Source organism: Euleptes europaea, chromosome 18, assembly GCF_029931775.1.
Source record: "Euleptes europaea isolate rEulEur1 chromosome 18, rEulEur1.hap1, whole genome shotgun sequence".
In the NCBI taxonomy this organism is placed as follows: domain Eukaryota; kingdom Metazoa; phylum Chordata; class Lepidosauria; order Squamata; family Sphaerodactylidae; genus Euleptes; species Euleptes europaea.
The window spans coordinates 11911572-11929918 of NC_079329.1; the positions used below are offsets into that span (position 1 = coordinate 11911572).

The window sequence follows — 18347 nt, forward strand, 5'->3', positions numbered from 1 at the left end:
CCACCCCCTTTCCCGGGTCACCTTTCTAAAAGCATACGGCGGTGCAAGAGGAGGGGGGGAAGGCGCGAGAAGCGCATGGGGAGGAGGAGGAGGAGGAGGAGAGGGCCCCCCGGATATATTTTTATTCCTCTAACGCAGACCAGACCACGTCGTCTGTTCCCGTCCCCTCTCGCGCAAGGGAAAAAGCTACACGCGCGCGCCCGCGCACGCACACACACACACACACACACACCCGGGCGGGTCATTAGCATTCAACACCAATAACCACATCAGCACCGCCAGCAGCAGAGGCTCGGGTGGGAAAGCGGAGCCGGCGAAACGCGGCGCTGCAGTCCTGGGCGCTGGGGGAGCGGAGCCCGGGCCTCGCCGGCATGTGCATCCAGACCGGGGGCGGGGTGCACACGCAGGAGGAGGGGGGCAGCAGGCGTTCTGGAGAACCGTTTCCAGAAGAGGCCGGAGTGGAAAAGGAAGGTGCGACCCTGCCCCCGCGGAAGGGGATATCCCCCGCCGTCGCCGTGCAAAAAAAAGGGGGGTGGATTTACTGCAGAGAGAAGATGAAGTTTGACCGTCTCGGCTGCAAAATCCACGTTCTCCTCTCCCCCCCCCCTTCCCAAGTACTCATACATACAATGAGAAGGCCCAAAGAGAAAGGGGGGCGGGAGAGAGAGAGATGTAAATGCCCATTGCTTAGCGCAAACAAACGTGCCAACAAAACACACCAGCCCGGTTGCAGAGGGAGCGGGAGCTGGAGAGATGGGGAGGGTGCCAGTCCTGGCCATCATCTGCACAGATATGAGAAAAAACGGAGGTGCTTTGGCGTGGACGGAGAGGCTACTTCAGAAGCAAAACGGGACAATCCGCCCTGTCACCCGAGGCCACCAAAACTCACAAGGGAATGTCCCCTGTAGGATCACAGGCTGGAGGCGCCGCAAGGCTGAAAAGCTAAGCAGGGCTAAAGGAGAGTAAAAAAAAACAAAAAAACTGTGGTAGTACACCTAAGGAGGGGATAGAGGGCGCTGCAGATTGAACCTGGGACCTTCTGCACTCCAAGCAGATGCTCTACCACTGAGCCACCGGCCCCCACTGGAAGAGGATGGGAGCCACTGTAAAAAAGGGCAGGTAAGCCTGCATCGGATCAAAGGAAGCCTGTTTGGAGTGCGATCCTTTCGACATCACAGTTGGGAGGAGCCGTGGCTCTGGGGTAGAGCAGCTTCTCGGCACGTGGAAGATCCCAGGTTCAATCCCCAGCAACATCCCTGCCCCAGGATGTGGCGATGGCTGCCAACTTGGAAGACTTTAAGAGGGGAGTGCACATCTTCATGGAGGAGAGGGTTATCCATGGCTACTAGTCAAAACGGATACTAGTCGTGGTGCAGACCTATTAGGAGGGACCGTGGCTCAGTGGTAGAGCCTCTGCTTGGCATGCAGAAGGTTGACGTTAAAGGACTAGGCAAGTGGGTGATGTGAAAGACCTCAACCTGAGACCCTGGAGAGCCGCTGCCAGTCTGAGTAGACAATACTGACCTTGATGGAGCGATGGTATGATCCAGTAGAAGGCAGCTTCATGTGTTCATGAGGTAGGGAGAGCCAGTGTGGTATAGTGGTTAAGAGTGGTGGTTTGGAGCAGTGGACTCTGATCTGGAGAACTGGGTTTGATTCCCCACTCCTCCACATGAGTGGCAGATGCTAATCCAGAGAACCAGGTTGGTTTCCCCACTCCTGCACATGAAGCCAGCTGGGTGACCTTGGGCTAGTCACAGTTCTATTAAGAGCTCTCTCAGCCCTGCCTACCTACCTCACAGGGTGTCTGTTGTGGGTAGTGGAAGGGAAGGTGATTGTAAGCTAGTTTGAGTCTCCCTTAAGTGGTAGCGAAAGTCAGCATATAAAAAACCAACTCTTCTTCTTATGTGGATGTGTATAACCCACCCTGCTCCAAGGAGTCTGGATGGGCCATGATAGGGTACTCCAGAGAAGGCTCATAACAGTCAAAGCTGTTCTCTCCCCAGGCTCAGTTGGAGAAATATGTCTGGAGCCATCAACACAAACCTCCCTACACGGTTCTCTGTGATATCTGCGCCTATCCCCTAACCGCTTGATGGAATCCTGGGGAGAGAGAGAGAGCCAACAAGCATAACTCCCTCCTTTCCCCCCAGCCTTGCTAGATTCAGCCCTGTGATGTGGACCGCAGTACGCCCTGTGCAAGCAGCAAGCGGGAGAGAAGGGGACGCCACACCACTCCTGAAGTCCTGCACGGTGTTTGATGTAGGCGTCTGAACCATGGCACATGTGATGGGGGAGGAGCCAGGGCCCAGCATCGCTGACGGTCCAAACCTGGGGTGGGAAGCATTTTGTCCTGGCTCCAGTAAAGCTGATAGTGTGTGCTCTGGAACACACACACACCCTGCCACAAGGGCAGCCTTTCCTTTACAAGTCATGTCTGCTGCACCCACTTGAGTTGCCTGAACTATTCCTCACGATGCACCAGGGCCTAGAGAGCCACCGCCCTTAGAAGAATTTCCTAAGGTGAGCTGGAACAAGGACCTCTGGTGGTCTACCTTGGCTCTTCCACAGGCCCCTGTTTCTTCTCCTCCACGGTACAGCTCACAATTCCACCCATCCCTGCCCCAAATAATTTCTGATGGCCCTGTCACATTTGATCATTGTAAACTTAAGGAAGTATCTTACTTGTGAGTGATTCTTCATGATCAGAAGGGAAGGGGCCCTTCTCTTTTTCTCATTTTTGGTCTCAGACTGCAATTTCTTCCTTTAAAACCTGTACGTGTTCAAGAATGCACTCAACAGTTGAGGGATTGATTCTAATCTCTTAAACAGAGGCAGGGCCCTGTATACTAGAGATGCCCAAAGCTCCAATATTATTGATATTTTGATACGGAGAGAAGGGCAAACTGCAAGCGTGGTGTAGCGCCAGTGTGGTGTGGTGGTTTGGAGCTGTGGATCTGGAGAACAGGGTTTGATTCCCCACTCCTCCCCACGAGCGGCGGACGCTAATCTGGTGAACTGGGTTGCTTTCCCCACTCCTCCACATGAAGCCAGCTGGGTGACCTTGGGCTAGTCACAGTTCTCTCAGCCCCACCTACCTCACAGGGTGTCTATTGGGAGGAAGGGAAGGTGATTGTAAGCCAATTTGATTCTGCCTTAAGTGGTAGAGAAAGTCGGCATATAAAAACCAACTCTTCTCTCTGCTTCAGGTGCCCCTGCTGAACAATACAGTGTGCTTGAAAAGCTGGTGAGTGCCTGCTACAGGATGTGCATCCCACTGCAGCGTGGTAACTTGTAATGCAACAGTTCAGTGCAGGAAAGGACATCTTTATCTCTTTGGGGAAGAGGAGGGCTCTGTGGGCAGAGAGTTTGCTCTTTCCAGCAAATTCATAGACTGCTGCTTTAAATAGGGGAGGGGCTGTGGCTCAGTGGTAGAGCATCTGCTTGGCATGCAGAAGGCCCCAGGTTCAATCAGCATCTCCAGTTAAAGGGACTAGGCAAGTAGGTGATGTGAAAGACCTCTGCCTGAGAGACACTGCCTGTCTGAGTAGACAAGACTGACTTTGATGGACCGAGGGTCTGATTTAGTGTAAGGCAGCTTCATGTGTTCATATATTGCTCACTGAAAAAGGCCCCTGACTTGGAACGGCCACATATTTTGGTTCTGAAATTTGAATGCACAAATAGGACAGTGGGACACTCCCGGGGGAGGAGCCATTTCCCATACATCGTCCTCCCCAGTTCACACCTTTCTTCCCCAACTCTCTTCAGGGGCTGGCGCGGGCAGCCGTCACAGTGTCAGACCAGAGCCTGGGAGGACCAGCTTTGAATCCCCTGCTTAGCTATGGAAGCCTGCTGGGGGCTGTCACAACCTCTCAGCTTTGTTGTTGTGAGGATTAAATGGAGAAAGGTGATAAGGATGCTTTGGGTCCCCTGCCCCTGATCAGGGAGGGAAGCAGGAAAGGAGGTTGAGGGGGGACATGATTGCTCTCTTTTAAGTATTTGAAGGGCTGTCACTTAGAGGAGAGCAGGGAGCTGTTCCTGTTGGCAGTGGAGGATAGGACTCACAATAATGGGTTTAAATTGCAGGCAGAAAGGTACTGGCTGGATATTAGGAAAAGTTTTTTTACAGTATGAGTTGGGCAGTGGAATCAGCTACCTAGGGAGATGGTGAGCTCCCCCTCACTGGTGGTCTTTAAGCAGAGGCTGGACAACACTTGTCAGAGATGCTCTAGGCTGATCCTGCATTGAACAGGGGGTCGTTCTAGATGGCCTGTATAGCCCCTTCCAACTCTATGATTCTATTAAATAAAAATAAATGATCTCCTGAAATCCTCCTATCCACTACTTCAGAGCACCAGTTGAGGAACACCCCGTGGGTGGCGAGAGGCCTTCCCATTCCAAGGCTGGGGTGGGGGAAGCTGTTTAGACAGAGACCCTCGCCTTGCCCTCGGACTCAGTTCCTTCTAGAGTGGAGTAGGCGGCTCCTTCTGTCTCCCAGCTGCCCGGGTCCCCCCTGCCCCAACTCTTCCTCCACAGCATACAGCTTCTGCCGCACCGTTCAAAGAATTCAGGTCGGGAAGTTTCAACAGAGAGGAATGAAGTGGGGGAGCTTTTTTGGCTGCGCCCTTCTAGCAGCAGCGGGAAAGCAGAACAGCTCAGAGGAACAAAGAAACCCCTTCTCTATTCATGACGTTCGACTTTTGCTGGCAGGGAACAAGGGAACGGGGAAGAAAGGGAGGAAAAAAATAGATGCGAGAGAATGAAAATGTCCAGCGCCGGAGTTCCAGCTGCCTTTAATGAGAGAGATCTGTTCGCACATCAGGAAGGAAGTGGGGGCTAAAAGGATGGGGCCGGTGAGGGAAAGGGGGAGCCCTGGGTTCTCTGAGTGGGTGTGCGGGAGGGAGAGCAGAGTGGAAGCCATGGTGTAGGAAACCCAAATTCCTGGGTTCTCAGAAGCTTATTCCCGTAAGTTTCCTTCCGCCCCCATGGAAGAACATTGGGGGGGGGGGGGAGAGGCAGATAGGAAGCATTACGTCAGGATGAAAAAGCCACATGAATGTTGCAGGTAAGATCCATTAATAGAAGGCAGCAAGAGAGTAGTCTTTTTTATCGTAAATCCAATTCCAAGCGAATTGGCAGGAAAAATTCATGAGCAGGAAAGTAGATTTCTGCTCACATTTGCTCACCAATCTTTCCCAGGTATTCCCTGTGGATTTTCTTCATTCTCACGTAACTTTTTTTTTGATAGGCATTCCTTCCCTCCTGAGTTCCTTTGCAGAAGAAATCTTACATCAGACTCACTGAGAAGAGCAGGATAGGATTTAGAGGTTAAATGCAGCAGGTGGGGGGGGCGTAGGGGAAGAATCCAATGTTTCATTAGACAGAAAGTTGGTGGCTGGAATTGCTGCTCGATAATCCTACGGTTGCCGCTGCAAAACAAATTCTGTAGGTTTTCATATTGTTTCCAAACCTACAATGCCTGTTTGAACGGAGGCAACAAGGGAACAAAATAAATGAACGCACATGAACCTGCCTTATACTGAATCAGATCCTTGGTCCATCGAAGTCAGTATTGTCTACTCAGACCGGCAGCGGCTCTCCAGGGTCTCAGGCAGGGGTCTTTCACATCACCTACTTACCTAGTCTCTTTAACTGGAGATGCCGGGGATTGAACCTGGGACCTTCTGCATGCCAAGCAGATGCTCTACCACTGAGTCACAGCCCCTCCCTCCCCAAAATGCACAGATAAGATGAAAATTGAGCATCTCTCAAGCTGCTTTTGACTCTCTTCAAACTGTTTCCGGTCTTCATGCTAGCAGTTAAATGTCCTGTGTATATTTCCCACAAACCCATGACAGTTGCCTAATAATGAGTCAGACCCTTGGTCCATCAAGGTCAGTATTGTCTACTCCGACAGGCAGCAGCCCTCCAGGGTCCCAGGGGGAGGTCTTCCACATCAGCTGGTACCTGACCCTTTTAAGCTGGAAATGCCAGGGATTGAGTCAGGGAATTTCTTTATGCAAAGCAGATGCTCAGCCACTGAGCCAGAAAGGACTAACCCACAAGACTGTCTGACGCTGCAGGGTGAGCAGATTAGTGCTCTTTTATGAAGGCATGCATAACCACCGGTTAAACACATACCTCCTGTGATAAATATCAACTGCTACAATAGGCTGGATTTTTTCCCCACTAGTAAAAATACCACTTAGAAAATGAACACTGATACACAGACACACATACATTATCTACACATTTCCAGGTGTGTATGTTCCTGGCTAAACACCTCCCAGGCCCTAGGATGAAAATCGCCTGGCTGGGTCAGACCATCCTCCATTTAATCCTAAATTCTGTTTTCATTGACAGCTCACAGGGCATGAAGGCCTTCTTCTCTTGTTAGTTTCCAGCATCTGTTATTCTGAAGTAGACTGCCTTGGTATATGGAGGCTCCACCCTGACCTGGATGGCCCAGGCTAGCCCAATCTTGGCCTTTTATGCAGGGACGTGTCCCCCTGGGTCACCCCCGCTGACTGTTTCGGGGCTTCCTTTTGATTATGCATGCCTTTTCCACCCATCAGAGATCGCCTCTCTCTTCCCACGTGTTTTGCCAGTGTTTTCCAGATGCTGTTTTAGCCAGAATCTGGAAATTATGGGCAAAACATGCGGGGAGAGCGGGGCGATTTCTTACGGGCGGAAAAGGCATGCATAATTGAAAGGAAGCCCCAAAGCAGTCAGTGGGGGGGACTGCGGGAAAACGTCCCTGCATAAAAGGTCCTTGTCAGATTTCAGAAGCTAAGTAGGGTTGGTCCTGGTTAGTACTTGGATGGAAGGCCACCAGGGAAGTCCAGGGTAGCTATGCAGAGGCAGGGAACAGCAAACCACCTCTGACCGTCTCTGGCCTTGAAAACCCTACTGGGTTGCCATAAGTCAGCTTCCAACTTGACAGTGCTTTCCACTACCACATGGAAGCTCCATCATGAAAAACTGCTGCTGACAGGTGGTAAGGGATGGTAGAGGGACTAAGGCTCAGAAGTCTTCCCCTTCACTTTTGTCTATCAAAAGGGTAAGTTTCATGAGTGAGTTCTGGGCTGTTTGAAGAGGGCCTGCCATTTGTCCCTCCCAGACTTACTATCAAGCAGTTTAATTGGGTGACCCTGAGTTTATGAATCTCTGCCATCTTAATCATCTTTTCCTCCCCTAAAGTAAAAAGCCTGATGAGATCATAAGAAATACCTACAAGAAGAAGAGTTGGTTTTTATATGCTGACTTCCTCTACCACTTAAGGAAGCATCAAACCAGTTTACCATCTCCTTCCCTTCCCCTCCCCACAACACACATCCGTAAGGTAGGTGAGGCTGAGAGAGCTCTGAGAGAGCCGTGACTAGCCCAAGGTCACACAGCAGGCTGCATGTGGAGGACCGGGAATCGAACCCGGTTCTCCAGATTAGAGTTCACTGCTCATTTGGAGGAGTGGGGAATCAAACCCTGTTCTCCAGATCAGAGTCCACTGCTCTTAACCACTACACCATGCCGGCTTCTTGCAGGAACAAACCACTACACACAAATCCACACTGTCTCCAGGGAAATACCGGTACCTGGATATTTTTGGGGTGGAGCTTGAGGAGGGCGGGGTTTGGAGCGGGGAGAGACTTCAATGGGGTCTAATACCATAGAGTCCACCCTCCAAAGCTGCCATTTTCTCCAGGGGAACTGATCCCGGTCATCTGGTCATCAGCTGTAATTCCAGGAGATCTCCAGCCATCACCTCTGCGGTTCTGGGAGTGTCTTGCTTGAGAAGCCTGCCTTGCTTCCTCATTACACATCTTCCACCATCTTGCAAATACCTTTCTGTTCCAGAAGGTAGATGACTACATTATATCCCAGGGACCCTGCTTTTAATCTTGTGCTGGCTTAATGATGTAACTCTGCCTTTTACAAATGGCTGCTTAAGTTTGAACACATGAAGCTGCCTTATACTGAATCAGACCCTTGGTCCATCGACGTCAGTATTGTCTCCGCAGATCGGCAGCGGCTCTCCAGGGTCTCAGGCAGAGGTCTTTCACATCGCCCACTTGCCTAGTCCCTTTAACTGGAGATGCCAGGGATTGAACCTGGGACCTTCTGCACTCCAAGCAAATGCTCTACCACTGAGCCACGCCTCCTCCCCAGTTTTATTATACTGTTGTTCGTGTGTAGGAGTGGGGAAACAAATCCAGTTCACCAGATTAGCCCCCGCCACTCATGTGGAGGAGTGGGGAATCAAACCCGGTTCTCCAGATCAGACTCCACCACTCCAAACCACCGTTCTTAACCACTACACCACACTCTGCCCCCAACCCCAGGAACAGCCAATGTGGTATAGTGGTTAGAGTGTTGGACTAGTCACTAGGATCTTAGAGACTCAGGTTCAGTTCCCTGCTTTGCCTTGAAGTCTTGATAGGTGACCTTGGGGCAGTCACACTCTGTCAGCCTGACCTACCTCACAGGATTGTTGTGTGGTGAAAACTGAGGATGGGAGTGCCACGTACGCTGCCCTGACAAGTGTGGAGAAAAGGTGGGCTGATTTTAGAAGGAAGAAATGAGACCATAAGAATTGTCCCCCACTGAAAATATAATGCCATCCCCTTTCCTCCCTCCCTGCACAGCACAGCTGCAGTTTCTGCAATGTTTTAGATGTGGAAAGAGGAAAGATGAGCAATTATTTTTATTGCCCCTGCATGAGTGGGGAAATGGTACCATCTGGCCTTGGGGGTCTCTGTGGTGGAGAAAGGGGAAGAGAATGATTCATTAATTCCCCCCCTCCCAACCCCCACCCGCGATGGTTGCCATTGGCAGTCACTGCCTGGCAAAATTCATGTCTCCCTGCTTTTTAAACACTTTGTTAATTGCTTTTTCGGATACGCTCCGCTCCGCACGAATGAGACCAGAATAACTATGACGCCCTGGGAAGCAGGATTCCTGAGTTCTGTGGAACAATGATGAGAACCCTGTGAGTTATATGGGGGGAAGAGACCCTGGCAATTCCAGAGGCAGTAGTCTAGTGCAAAGCTTCTTAAACTGTGGGTCACGACCCCAAATGGGGTCGTGGAACTGAATGTGGGGGTCGCGACCAGTGGCGGACTGGCCAGGGTGTCAGTTTGCCCGATGGCAAGTGGGCCCCTGATGAAGTGGGGGGCCCTTAAACACTAGACAATATGTTAAAAAATGTTAATGATCTTTTAGTTGCTTGAAAATATAATGGAAATCCCAATACTATTACTGTATGCAACTAAAATTTTAATTGTACCTTTTTTTCCACTTGTGTATTTTTTGAAAAATTTATTTATCTCCTATAAAAATTAAACGATAGCCTTATAGTTGTGTCTCCTGGCAACCAATATTTTTAGACCCAGTCCGCCACTGGCCGCGAAAAATTTGGCCAACAGTAAAAGTTTTCTGTTTTACATTCTTTTAAAATAAATTTCTTTATGATTAATTATCAGTAAATGTTTGATTTGTATACCTATTTTATGTATCTATATACCCGGGATCACGTAAAAATTTCTTGGGGGAAAAGGGGTTGTGAGTGGAAAAAGTTTAAGAAGCCCTGGTCTGGTGGACTGAGCCCAGAGGGACAGGATACCAGAGCACTTGACCCTCTGGAGCAGTAAGGGGTGGCCTGGAGGGTCAGAGAGAGGGAAGATCACTTGGCACTATTGCAAGAATGTGTGTGTGTGTGGGGGGGGGTACTTGGAGGCCTGCGGCTCTGCGGGGCTTTCCCTGTGCCTTGTCTCCTTCCTCTAGTAAAACACTAAAAAAGGGGACGGGGTGGGTGGGTTCCAGCACCCAGGGCCAAACAAAAACCATGCTGTGAACTCGGGAGCCGTTGCTGCTAGGCGCACTTCAGATGTGCATCATTGTTATGATGGGTGTGTGAATGTGGCAGCTCTCAGAGTGCAGCTGATGGGGACGTGGCACGTTCCCTATGCTAATCTCTGAAACGCACAGGCAGCCACAGGCTGCTCGCTTGGATGGGTGAATGGGGGGCGGGCGGGCACACTGCTCCCGTTGCTGACACCCCGAAGAAAAGTAGGGCAGGGGCTTGCTTTGAATGGGAAACGTCTTTGAGTGGAAATGTTATATTTCCGAATCTCCCATCTGCTTAGATACATTTAATGGCCCTATTAGAAATCCCCCCCTTTTAAAAGACAGCTGTGTTCTAACAGGTAGCGTATAAGAAAAAGCTCCACTTGATTTACTTTTGCTCTGGAGGATACACAGCTTAACCCAAATGCAGACCAAACCGACTTCTGCTTCAACTAACCACAGGCCTCATTATCACGAGGAACACTCCAAGACGTTCTTCCTGGCTGAAACACCAGATGGGCACACAGGCAGGCAGTGGTGAAGAAGGAAATGCAAATAGCCAAGGGTTTGGATTAACCCAGCTCTCTGAACTTGAACCGTTTGGGGATTTGGGACTGTAGGAAAATGCCTCAAGCTAAAGCAGCCTGTTACAGAATAGCTCCCGCCCTGAGGGTGGGACTGGAGAAGCTGGAGCGTTACACGCAATGCTTACTCCAGATGCCTGGTCTGCGGCTGCTGTGCTGGAAAGGGCAGGATCATAGAAACCCGTCTTGTGCTTCCTAGACTTTCAAGACCTCCTGCTTGTTTACAGTGTGCCCTACATTTAAAATTCCACCTAAACGCTTACCAACTGATGGGATACCGTGTCCACCTGTGGATGATGCCAGTTTAAAATACCGGTATAAACTAGAAGGGTTGGAACAGACGAGGCATCAATTCTGAGGCTGCACTGCCCTCTTTTGCCCAACATGGAGACGACAGATGAAGAAAAGTAAAATCACTTTTTAATTATTGGGCGGGGGGGGGGGGAGAGAAGGAAGGAAGAAAGGAAGATTTTTCCTTTCTGCTGAAACCTACTAGTGTTGCAAGTAAAGGCTGTTTTACACAAGAGAAATTCCTGTGCAGGAGTCACTCTGGGAAACAATGTCAGTTATTCCTGTGTAGGTTGTCATCCATGATGATCCTAAATGTGCCATTTCCAGTGTGTACACCTGCTGAGAAGCCACTCATACAAAGTCCTACACAAAAGGGAGCTCCCCACAGGAATTCCTTCATGTGTGGCCCTAAGGAGAACCCATGTGTACTTTTTCTTGAACGTTAAAGCCAAGATCCCTGGCTTCTTACTGCACAGTGGGCTGTCTAAATACCTTCCTTGGCTGCCGTGTGCAGGCTTTGTTCTCAATGGTCCACACGCAAACTGGGTTTCCTCCTCTTAGGTAAGATCAAGAATCAGTGGCCCCTAAGAGGCTGTGTACATAAGAAAGGCCATTGCTGGATCAGACCAAGGTCCATCAAGTCCAGCAGTCTGTTCACACAGTGGCCAACCAGGTGCCTCTAGGAAGCCCACAAACAAGACAACTGCAGCAGCATTATCCTGCCTATGTTCCAAAGCACCTAATATAATAGCCACACTCCTCTGATCCTGGAAGAACCCATGTGTAAAACTTAGGGGTTGGTCCTTATTCAGAGGTTAAACTATAGCGTTGCCAACTCTAGGATGGGAAATTCCTGGAGGTTTGGGGGTGTAGCCTGGGGAGGGTGGGGAGAGTGACCTCCATGCAATATAATGTAGTAGGGTTGCCAACCTTCAGGTGGGGCCTGGAGATCTTCTGGAATGACAACTGATCTCCAGATGACAGAGATCAGTTCCCCTGGAGAAAATGGCTGCTTGGGAGGGTAGATCCAATTGTATTATATCTCACCCCCTCCATGCCCAAATCTCCAGGAATTTCCCAAGCCAGAGTTGGCAACCCTACACAGAGACCACCTTTCAAAGCAGCCTTTTTCTCAGGGGAGCTGATCTCTGTCATCTGGAGATCAGTTGGAATTCCAGGAGATCTCCAAGCCCCAGCTGGAGGCTGGCAACCCTAAGCTATGAGGATGAACCAATTCCAGAACTGCAGCCCAATGGGAATGTAGGAAAGAAATGCCCCTGTTAAACTAGTGGGTGTCTTCTGCTGACAGAGCATCAACCCCTGCCCTGGCAAGTACCTACCCTAGAAGATGCCCTTCAGATATGGGGCATTTGTATCTGGGCCACTGACCTATCAGAAGAAATAAACACATGAAGCTGCCTTCTACTTAATCAGACCCTCGGTCCATCAAAGTCAGTATTGTCTGCTCAGACCGGCAGCGGCTCTCCAGGGTCTCAGGCTGAGGTCTTTCACATCACCTACTTGCCTAGTCCCTTTAATTGGAGATTGAACCTGGGACCCTTTAACTGGAGATTGAACCTGAGACCTTCTGCATGCCAAGCAGAGGCTCTACCACTGAGCCACAGCCCCTCCCCAACAGGTACAACCTTAATTTGCAGACACGCAGTTGCAGCTATAGAAAAACTTTCTGCCCGAGTTCTTCTCTAAGGGTATGTGTGGGTGATGGCTTTTGTGATACTGATGTGGGCACCCAGTGAAAAAAACATTCATAAAATTATATCTTTAACATTTTGGTATGAAGTAGAAAGGCCTAAAAGCTATGGAATTAATGGAACTCGCTTGAAAGGTATTTCTCTGCTGTTTCTTTGGTCAAGCCGTTAAGTTGACCAAACTGACTGGCATCATTGACGAACTGAGAACATCTTGTGAAAGTGTAATCAGAATTCACTGTTGTTTTGGAATACAAGGAACAGGAAGATCTACAATTGGGAACTGACACCTGAAGGTCTCTAGGTTGTGACACAGGGGTGATAAGTGGTGAGAAGATGTACTGGCCTCCGGTTAGGCCATAAAGTTCCAGCGCAGAGGGCATAGGAAAACATCAAACAAACGTAATAAACATGCAACCCATGCTGTCAACATTCCAACTAGAGGTTACCTAAAGGCCTCGTTATAATAGTAAAAGTCACACCCACAGGGAAGGGTTTAGTGCTTTCATACAACAAACATGCTAAGGACTATTATGGGATGTCAGTTCCAGTACGCATGTGTAATGCATTCAAAGTGATGTAATGTGATGGCAACTTGTTTGTAACCAATAATGTACTGTTATGTAAATGAATACCTTATGCGGAGTGCAGAAGGTGGAAAAGAGTAAACAAGAGATGTTTAAAGTAATGATATTAGCGGCTCATGCAGTTATAGCTTTTGGATGGAAAGATAAAACAAAGTGGACTATAGATAGGTGGAATAACTATGTGTTTGAATATGTTCAATCAGATGTGTTGGGATATTTAAAACAACAGACGATGGGTGAAACAGAAGAATTGGAGTTAAAGGCTAAGTGAAACCTATATATTGATTGGGTAAAAAGTGGAGAAGCCAGCAAAGAGACTTTAGTAAAATTAAAAAGACTATGCTCATGGCTAAAAATATGAAAATATGATCTATTCGACTTGGTCCGTGGGGGGGAGGGAGATGGGGGAAGGGGTTAAAATTGTTTTGGAAGAATGTGCAATTTTGTAATTAAAAAAGTATGGAAATATAAAAATGACTTCCAATGCAATAAAAGAAAAAACCTTATGCGGAGTGCTATTAAGTAATCAATTGGGTATATTAGTTGGAGCCCGGTAGATGCTCAGGCCTACTGCCTTTTGCGATTACACAGCCGTCAGCCTAATTTGTGCACAAAATAAACTTGGTTAACCTGGTTAGTATTTGGATGGGAGACCACCAAGGAATTCCAGGGTTGCCACACAGAGGCAGGAAAGGGCAAACCACCTCTGAACCTCTTACCTTGAAAACCGTGTGGGGCTGCCAGAAGTTGGCTGCGACTTGATGGCCCTCTCCACCACACAAAGCCTTCTCGGCCACCTCACTGTAACATTGCAACGCATCTCTACCCCCTTTTGCTTGCATGCCAAAAATAATAATAATTCTCCACCCACTAAGTTTTCATCATTCTTGCAGAACTGGGGTCGCAGAGAAAGAGGCAGAACACTAGTGCAGGACCCGTCTGGGCTGAAGCAAGGACTCTTGAGGTTTCTCAGATGGGCATGGCCCCCAAGGACAATAGGAAGGCAATGTATTTCTATCACACACCCTCATCATTGTTGATGCGCACGTGTGATTTTTGTTTGGCAAGAAACGTTACATCTTCCTACTCTGGGTGCTTTAGCACACCCACCCCAAATCTCCCCTACTAACCATTCCGTTCCAATCTCCTCCGTGCTCCCTCCCCTACCCGGCAAACTCGGCCCAACTGTGGGTGTGGAAAACCTCCTCTCTCCGCCCACCTTTGGGGCCTTCCTTCCCAGACATCCTCCTTAGGCATGCGGACACACCTCTCAAGCTGATTTGGGTAAAAAAAAAAAAAAAAGGAGAAGAAACCCAAAAATCAAGGCTTCCCTCGCTCGCTACCCCCACCCATCCTCTGGAGCGCTGCTCCTTTCCGGGCCGTCATTGTCTTCCATCCTTTCTGCAGATTTCCCACTGAGAAGTTAAAGTCGAGCTTCTCTGCTAAACGCCCGGAAAACAGTGATGTCTCCGCTTCCAGGGAGACATAGCTCATCTGTTAGCTATAATCATCTTGCTGTTGAAGATCTGGAAGACGAGATCATGTGCTGGTAAGAGAGGGGGCTGCTCTGCCTGCTCCCATTATAGCTCTCTGCAAGAATGTAAAATGCCCTTCATTCCCTGTGTGAGAAGGATGATCCCATACAGTGAAGGCGTGGAATCTTCGCTAAGCCAATTTGTAATTGATGCTTTGTAACTTACTGGCTACCTGGTCCCTCCTCCTCTATTCCGGCCTCTTGAATAGTCTTTTAAAGTGATGAGTTGGCTTTAGCATTTTTTAAAAAGATGTTGAGTGTTTAAAAATAAAATCCGGCAGTTGATTAACTCTGCTCCTTGCTTTTTCTAAAGGTAAGAACAAGCCCGTTAGGGGGAACTGGGATGCCTTATGTATAAAGGGCTGAATGATGATGTGAAAACCAGTTTGGATAAAGCCTTAACTATTCTCAGTGGAAAAACTCCCTTGTTATGTGTAAACTGTTTTGGGAGGATGGGAGGTTGGTTAGGAGCTAAAGGGGGCACTTGAATCAAGAAGAGGGAGGTGTAAACAAGAACTTGTTTTAGCAGAGGGGAAGAATATTGAGGTCAGGTTTCCTAGAGAGAGATAGAGTCCCAAAATGTTTTTTAAAAGGTATACTTTAGCTACCTAGAAAGCGGTGAGGAGGGATGTATGTACATAGTTTGCCCCTCAGTGATTCCTTTTGATCTGTTTTTGTCTCCTTTAGGTGGTTTACATCACATACTCTTATGCTACAGTGTGGATGATCTGTAGCAAATTCAAAGCCACCTACGATGGCAACCATGATACTTTCCAGGTAGAGTTTCTGGTCATTCCCTCAGCAGTATTAGCCTTTCTAGTGAATCATGATTTACTCCCCTGGAAGTAACAAAGTTTCATGCTTTAACAGCAAAGCCTCAACCTGCTCCACGTCCCACTCCTAAAAACAATTTTTGTCGCCTCAACTGGTGGCAACATTTTAGCATTCCATACAAGTGAGAGGTGCCTCTCAGTCTATCTGTCATGCTGGGATATCATGTAAATATAAGAAGTTGCCTTATACCAAGTCAGACCTTTGATCCACCAAGCTCAGTACTGCCTACTCTGGCAGATAGCAGCTTTCCAAGGTCTCAGGCAGAGAAAGGTCTTTCCTGGCACCAGGAACCAGAGATATTTTAAACAAGTTATTTTTCTCATGCTATATCTCTCATCAGATCTTGGAAGATAAGCAGGTTTGGCCTTGGTTAGTACTTAGATGTGACCACCAAGGAAGTCCCAGGTTGCTATACAAAGGCAGGCAGTAGCAAATCACCTGGTTGTTTTTTTAAAGGAGAAAGTCTGATGACAGGAGGAACAGGGCAAGGCAATAGCTAGAAAGAGGGACATCACAAGATACTTACCTCATTATGGGTTAGTGGTACTCTTCAATGAGGTTTTGTACCAAACACTCAAGAGAGAGTGCTAAACAGGGATGGTAAGCCAACAGTTCATCAGATGGGATGCAAACGGCAGCAACCCCTTATTATATTTTCAGTGACAAATCACATGAAAATGAGCTGGTGCAGAATACCCTAAGCCTCTAGAAGTGTTCATCAAATATGTATTACAACAGCGGACGGCTTAAAACAAATGTCCACTTTTCTGCAACAGGATGATGCACGAGACTAATGCATATTTTAGGCTGCTTCCACCCAAATGTTTTGCTGCTGCTTTCCTCCCAAACAGGGGTGGGCATCATCAAGCAATCGCCCACCTTCCAGGTTTTCCCTTGCTTTGCTGCAGTTTTCCCCAAACCTCCCTCGGCATGATGTTTCCAGAAAGATCATAGTCAAAGCAGGCTTGCCCATGTGGGCAAGAAAATGCAGGTTTTTGAACCTCCCCACCCACATTCCTTCCGGTTCCCTTTGATTTCCCCTTACGCATGCTATTTCCCCCCCCCCTTCCATGCCACCTTTGGGATTTTTGCTGGCTTAAAAAATCATAGTTACTGTATTGCTACAGCATCATAACACTATGGCAATAGAGCAACTATGTTTTTTGAAGCTGGAAAAAAGCTGTCCAGCAGCAGGATGGGGAGAATGGTAGGCGCAAGGGGATCCCAAGGAAACAGAGAATCCCTGCATACAAATGCTCCATTGCCACTGCAAATGCCTCTGCATTCACACCTGCAAAGTGGTAAAACCCTAACCACAGATCTCTCAGGCCACATCTGGGGCCCTAAAATGTTTAAAAATATTTGTTTTGTAAGACACACTTAATTTTGGAAGAATAGGCTATAAATGTGTTTTTTTTTAAGGAAAATTTTTCAGACTATTGCTGTGATGGCAACACATTTTGGGGGGACATTTAAGCCGGCCCTAAACTTATCAGAAATACATTTGCCAATCAAACAATATTTCTTTTGTTCAGATTCTCTGGACATTCTCCATCTACCTGGAGTCGGTAGCTATCTGGCCACAACTCCTCATGGTTAATAAGACGGGTGAGGAAGAGACCATCACAAGCCACTATCTCTTCGCCTTGGGTGTCTACTGTGCCCTCTATCTACTCAACTGGATCTGGCGTTATCAGTCTGAGGGCTTCTTTGACCTCACTGCGGTTGTGGCTGGCTTGGTGCTAACTGTACTCTGTTGGGATTTCTTCTACCTCTATATTACAAAGGGTATTTTAAAACTGGAGTCTCTTTGTTAGTTAGGAGGTGCGAGAGGGGTAGGAGTCAAAATGGTGGTGGGGAGGATTTTGGGATTCAAGACTTTTAAGTTCTGTGAATCTTGTGTGTGTGGAGTTGCTGAAAATTGTTATCTTGAAGGAGAAATGCAGCTAATTTAAAGGTCACTAGAGGGCACTCTACAGCAGGAGTCAAACCTCAACCTCTTTGGTGGGCATGTGCCTCTTAATTATCTTGTGAGTCCTTTCCTGAGAATACTTGTGCTGGGAAAGCGGTATATAAAATTAAAATTTAAAATATTCATTGTATGGTGGCAACATATTAATTAGCAGATCAATTATCTCCTTCTCTTTGAGACAAGGAATAAACAGCTTCAGATAAATAGCTGGAACGGTCCAAAGTGTGCCTTCTTGTTCCTGTAGAATTTACTAGATGTCCAGCCCTACCATTAGGCACAATGAAACTGCTTTTTCCAGACCACAGAACACAGGGAGACCACTAAATAGCAGCAAACTCTAAATTATGTAGTTACATTATATTTTTCCATCGCAGTGGAATCATTTGGATTATCTGCTTCAGGCATCAAAATGTCTGATATCTGCTTATAGTTGGTGCATGTGTGTCTAAATATGTGAAAGAAAAGGCACAATTTTCAGACATGACAATGTATTTTGTGGTGCCTAGTATAGAGCTCTTAGCTAATAGATTTTAGTTCCGAAAGGTTCCTTCTCAGAGGCAATTTCATTTCAGTAGTGGGTAAGGATTCCTACCAACCTTCCTAAGATTTTCATATATCCTTTTTCTTTCTCCTTCACAGTTCTAAAAGGCAAGAAGTTGAGTTTGCCGGCATAGTACTAAGACCACAACAAGATCCTTTGATTAAGAGGATGATGGGAATCATCACAGGAAGTTAAAAACATGTAGGAGTTCATTTAAAAAAAACCAAATGAACCACATTAGTCGTGTTGGTCTCTTCTTGACCCTGAACTTTAGCTAAGGGAGTGTGATATGGGACGAAACAACAATGGTCCTTTTGTTCAAGAGACTGATGGGGGTGCGATGGGGTATGAATTTAGTGTATAGATTTATCAAAACTTCTTTTTGATCATTCTTTCCCTCCCTTTCTGTTGCTCTTGACTCTTCTTATTTTGTTGATGAACCAGCACAG

At 47.7% G+C, this 18347-nt stretch overlaps 1 protein-coding gene and 1 non-coding gene across 2 annotated transcripts; one reads left to right on the forward strand and one right to left on the reverse strand.

The window, feature by feature from the left end:
- Positions 1-371: 371 nt before the first annotated feature.
- On the forward strand, positions 372-18059 carry KDELR1 (KDEL endoplasmic reticulum protein retention receptor 1). The gene is given in 6 exon segments (XM_056864251.1): positions 372-471; positions 14865-14878; positions 15239-15377; positions 15380-15396; positions 16921-17173; positions 17997-18059. Coding segments are annotated over 6 exon segments (558 nt in total). The 3' UTR covers positions 18032-18059.
- TRNAS-GGA (transfer RNA serine (anticodon GGA)) lies at positions 8091-8162 on the reverse strand. Its single transcript has one exon. It is a non-coding gene; the product is annotated as a tRNA-Ser (tRNA).
- Positions 18060-18347: the final 288 nt, after the last annotated feature.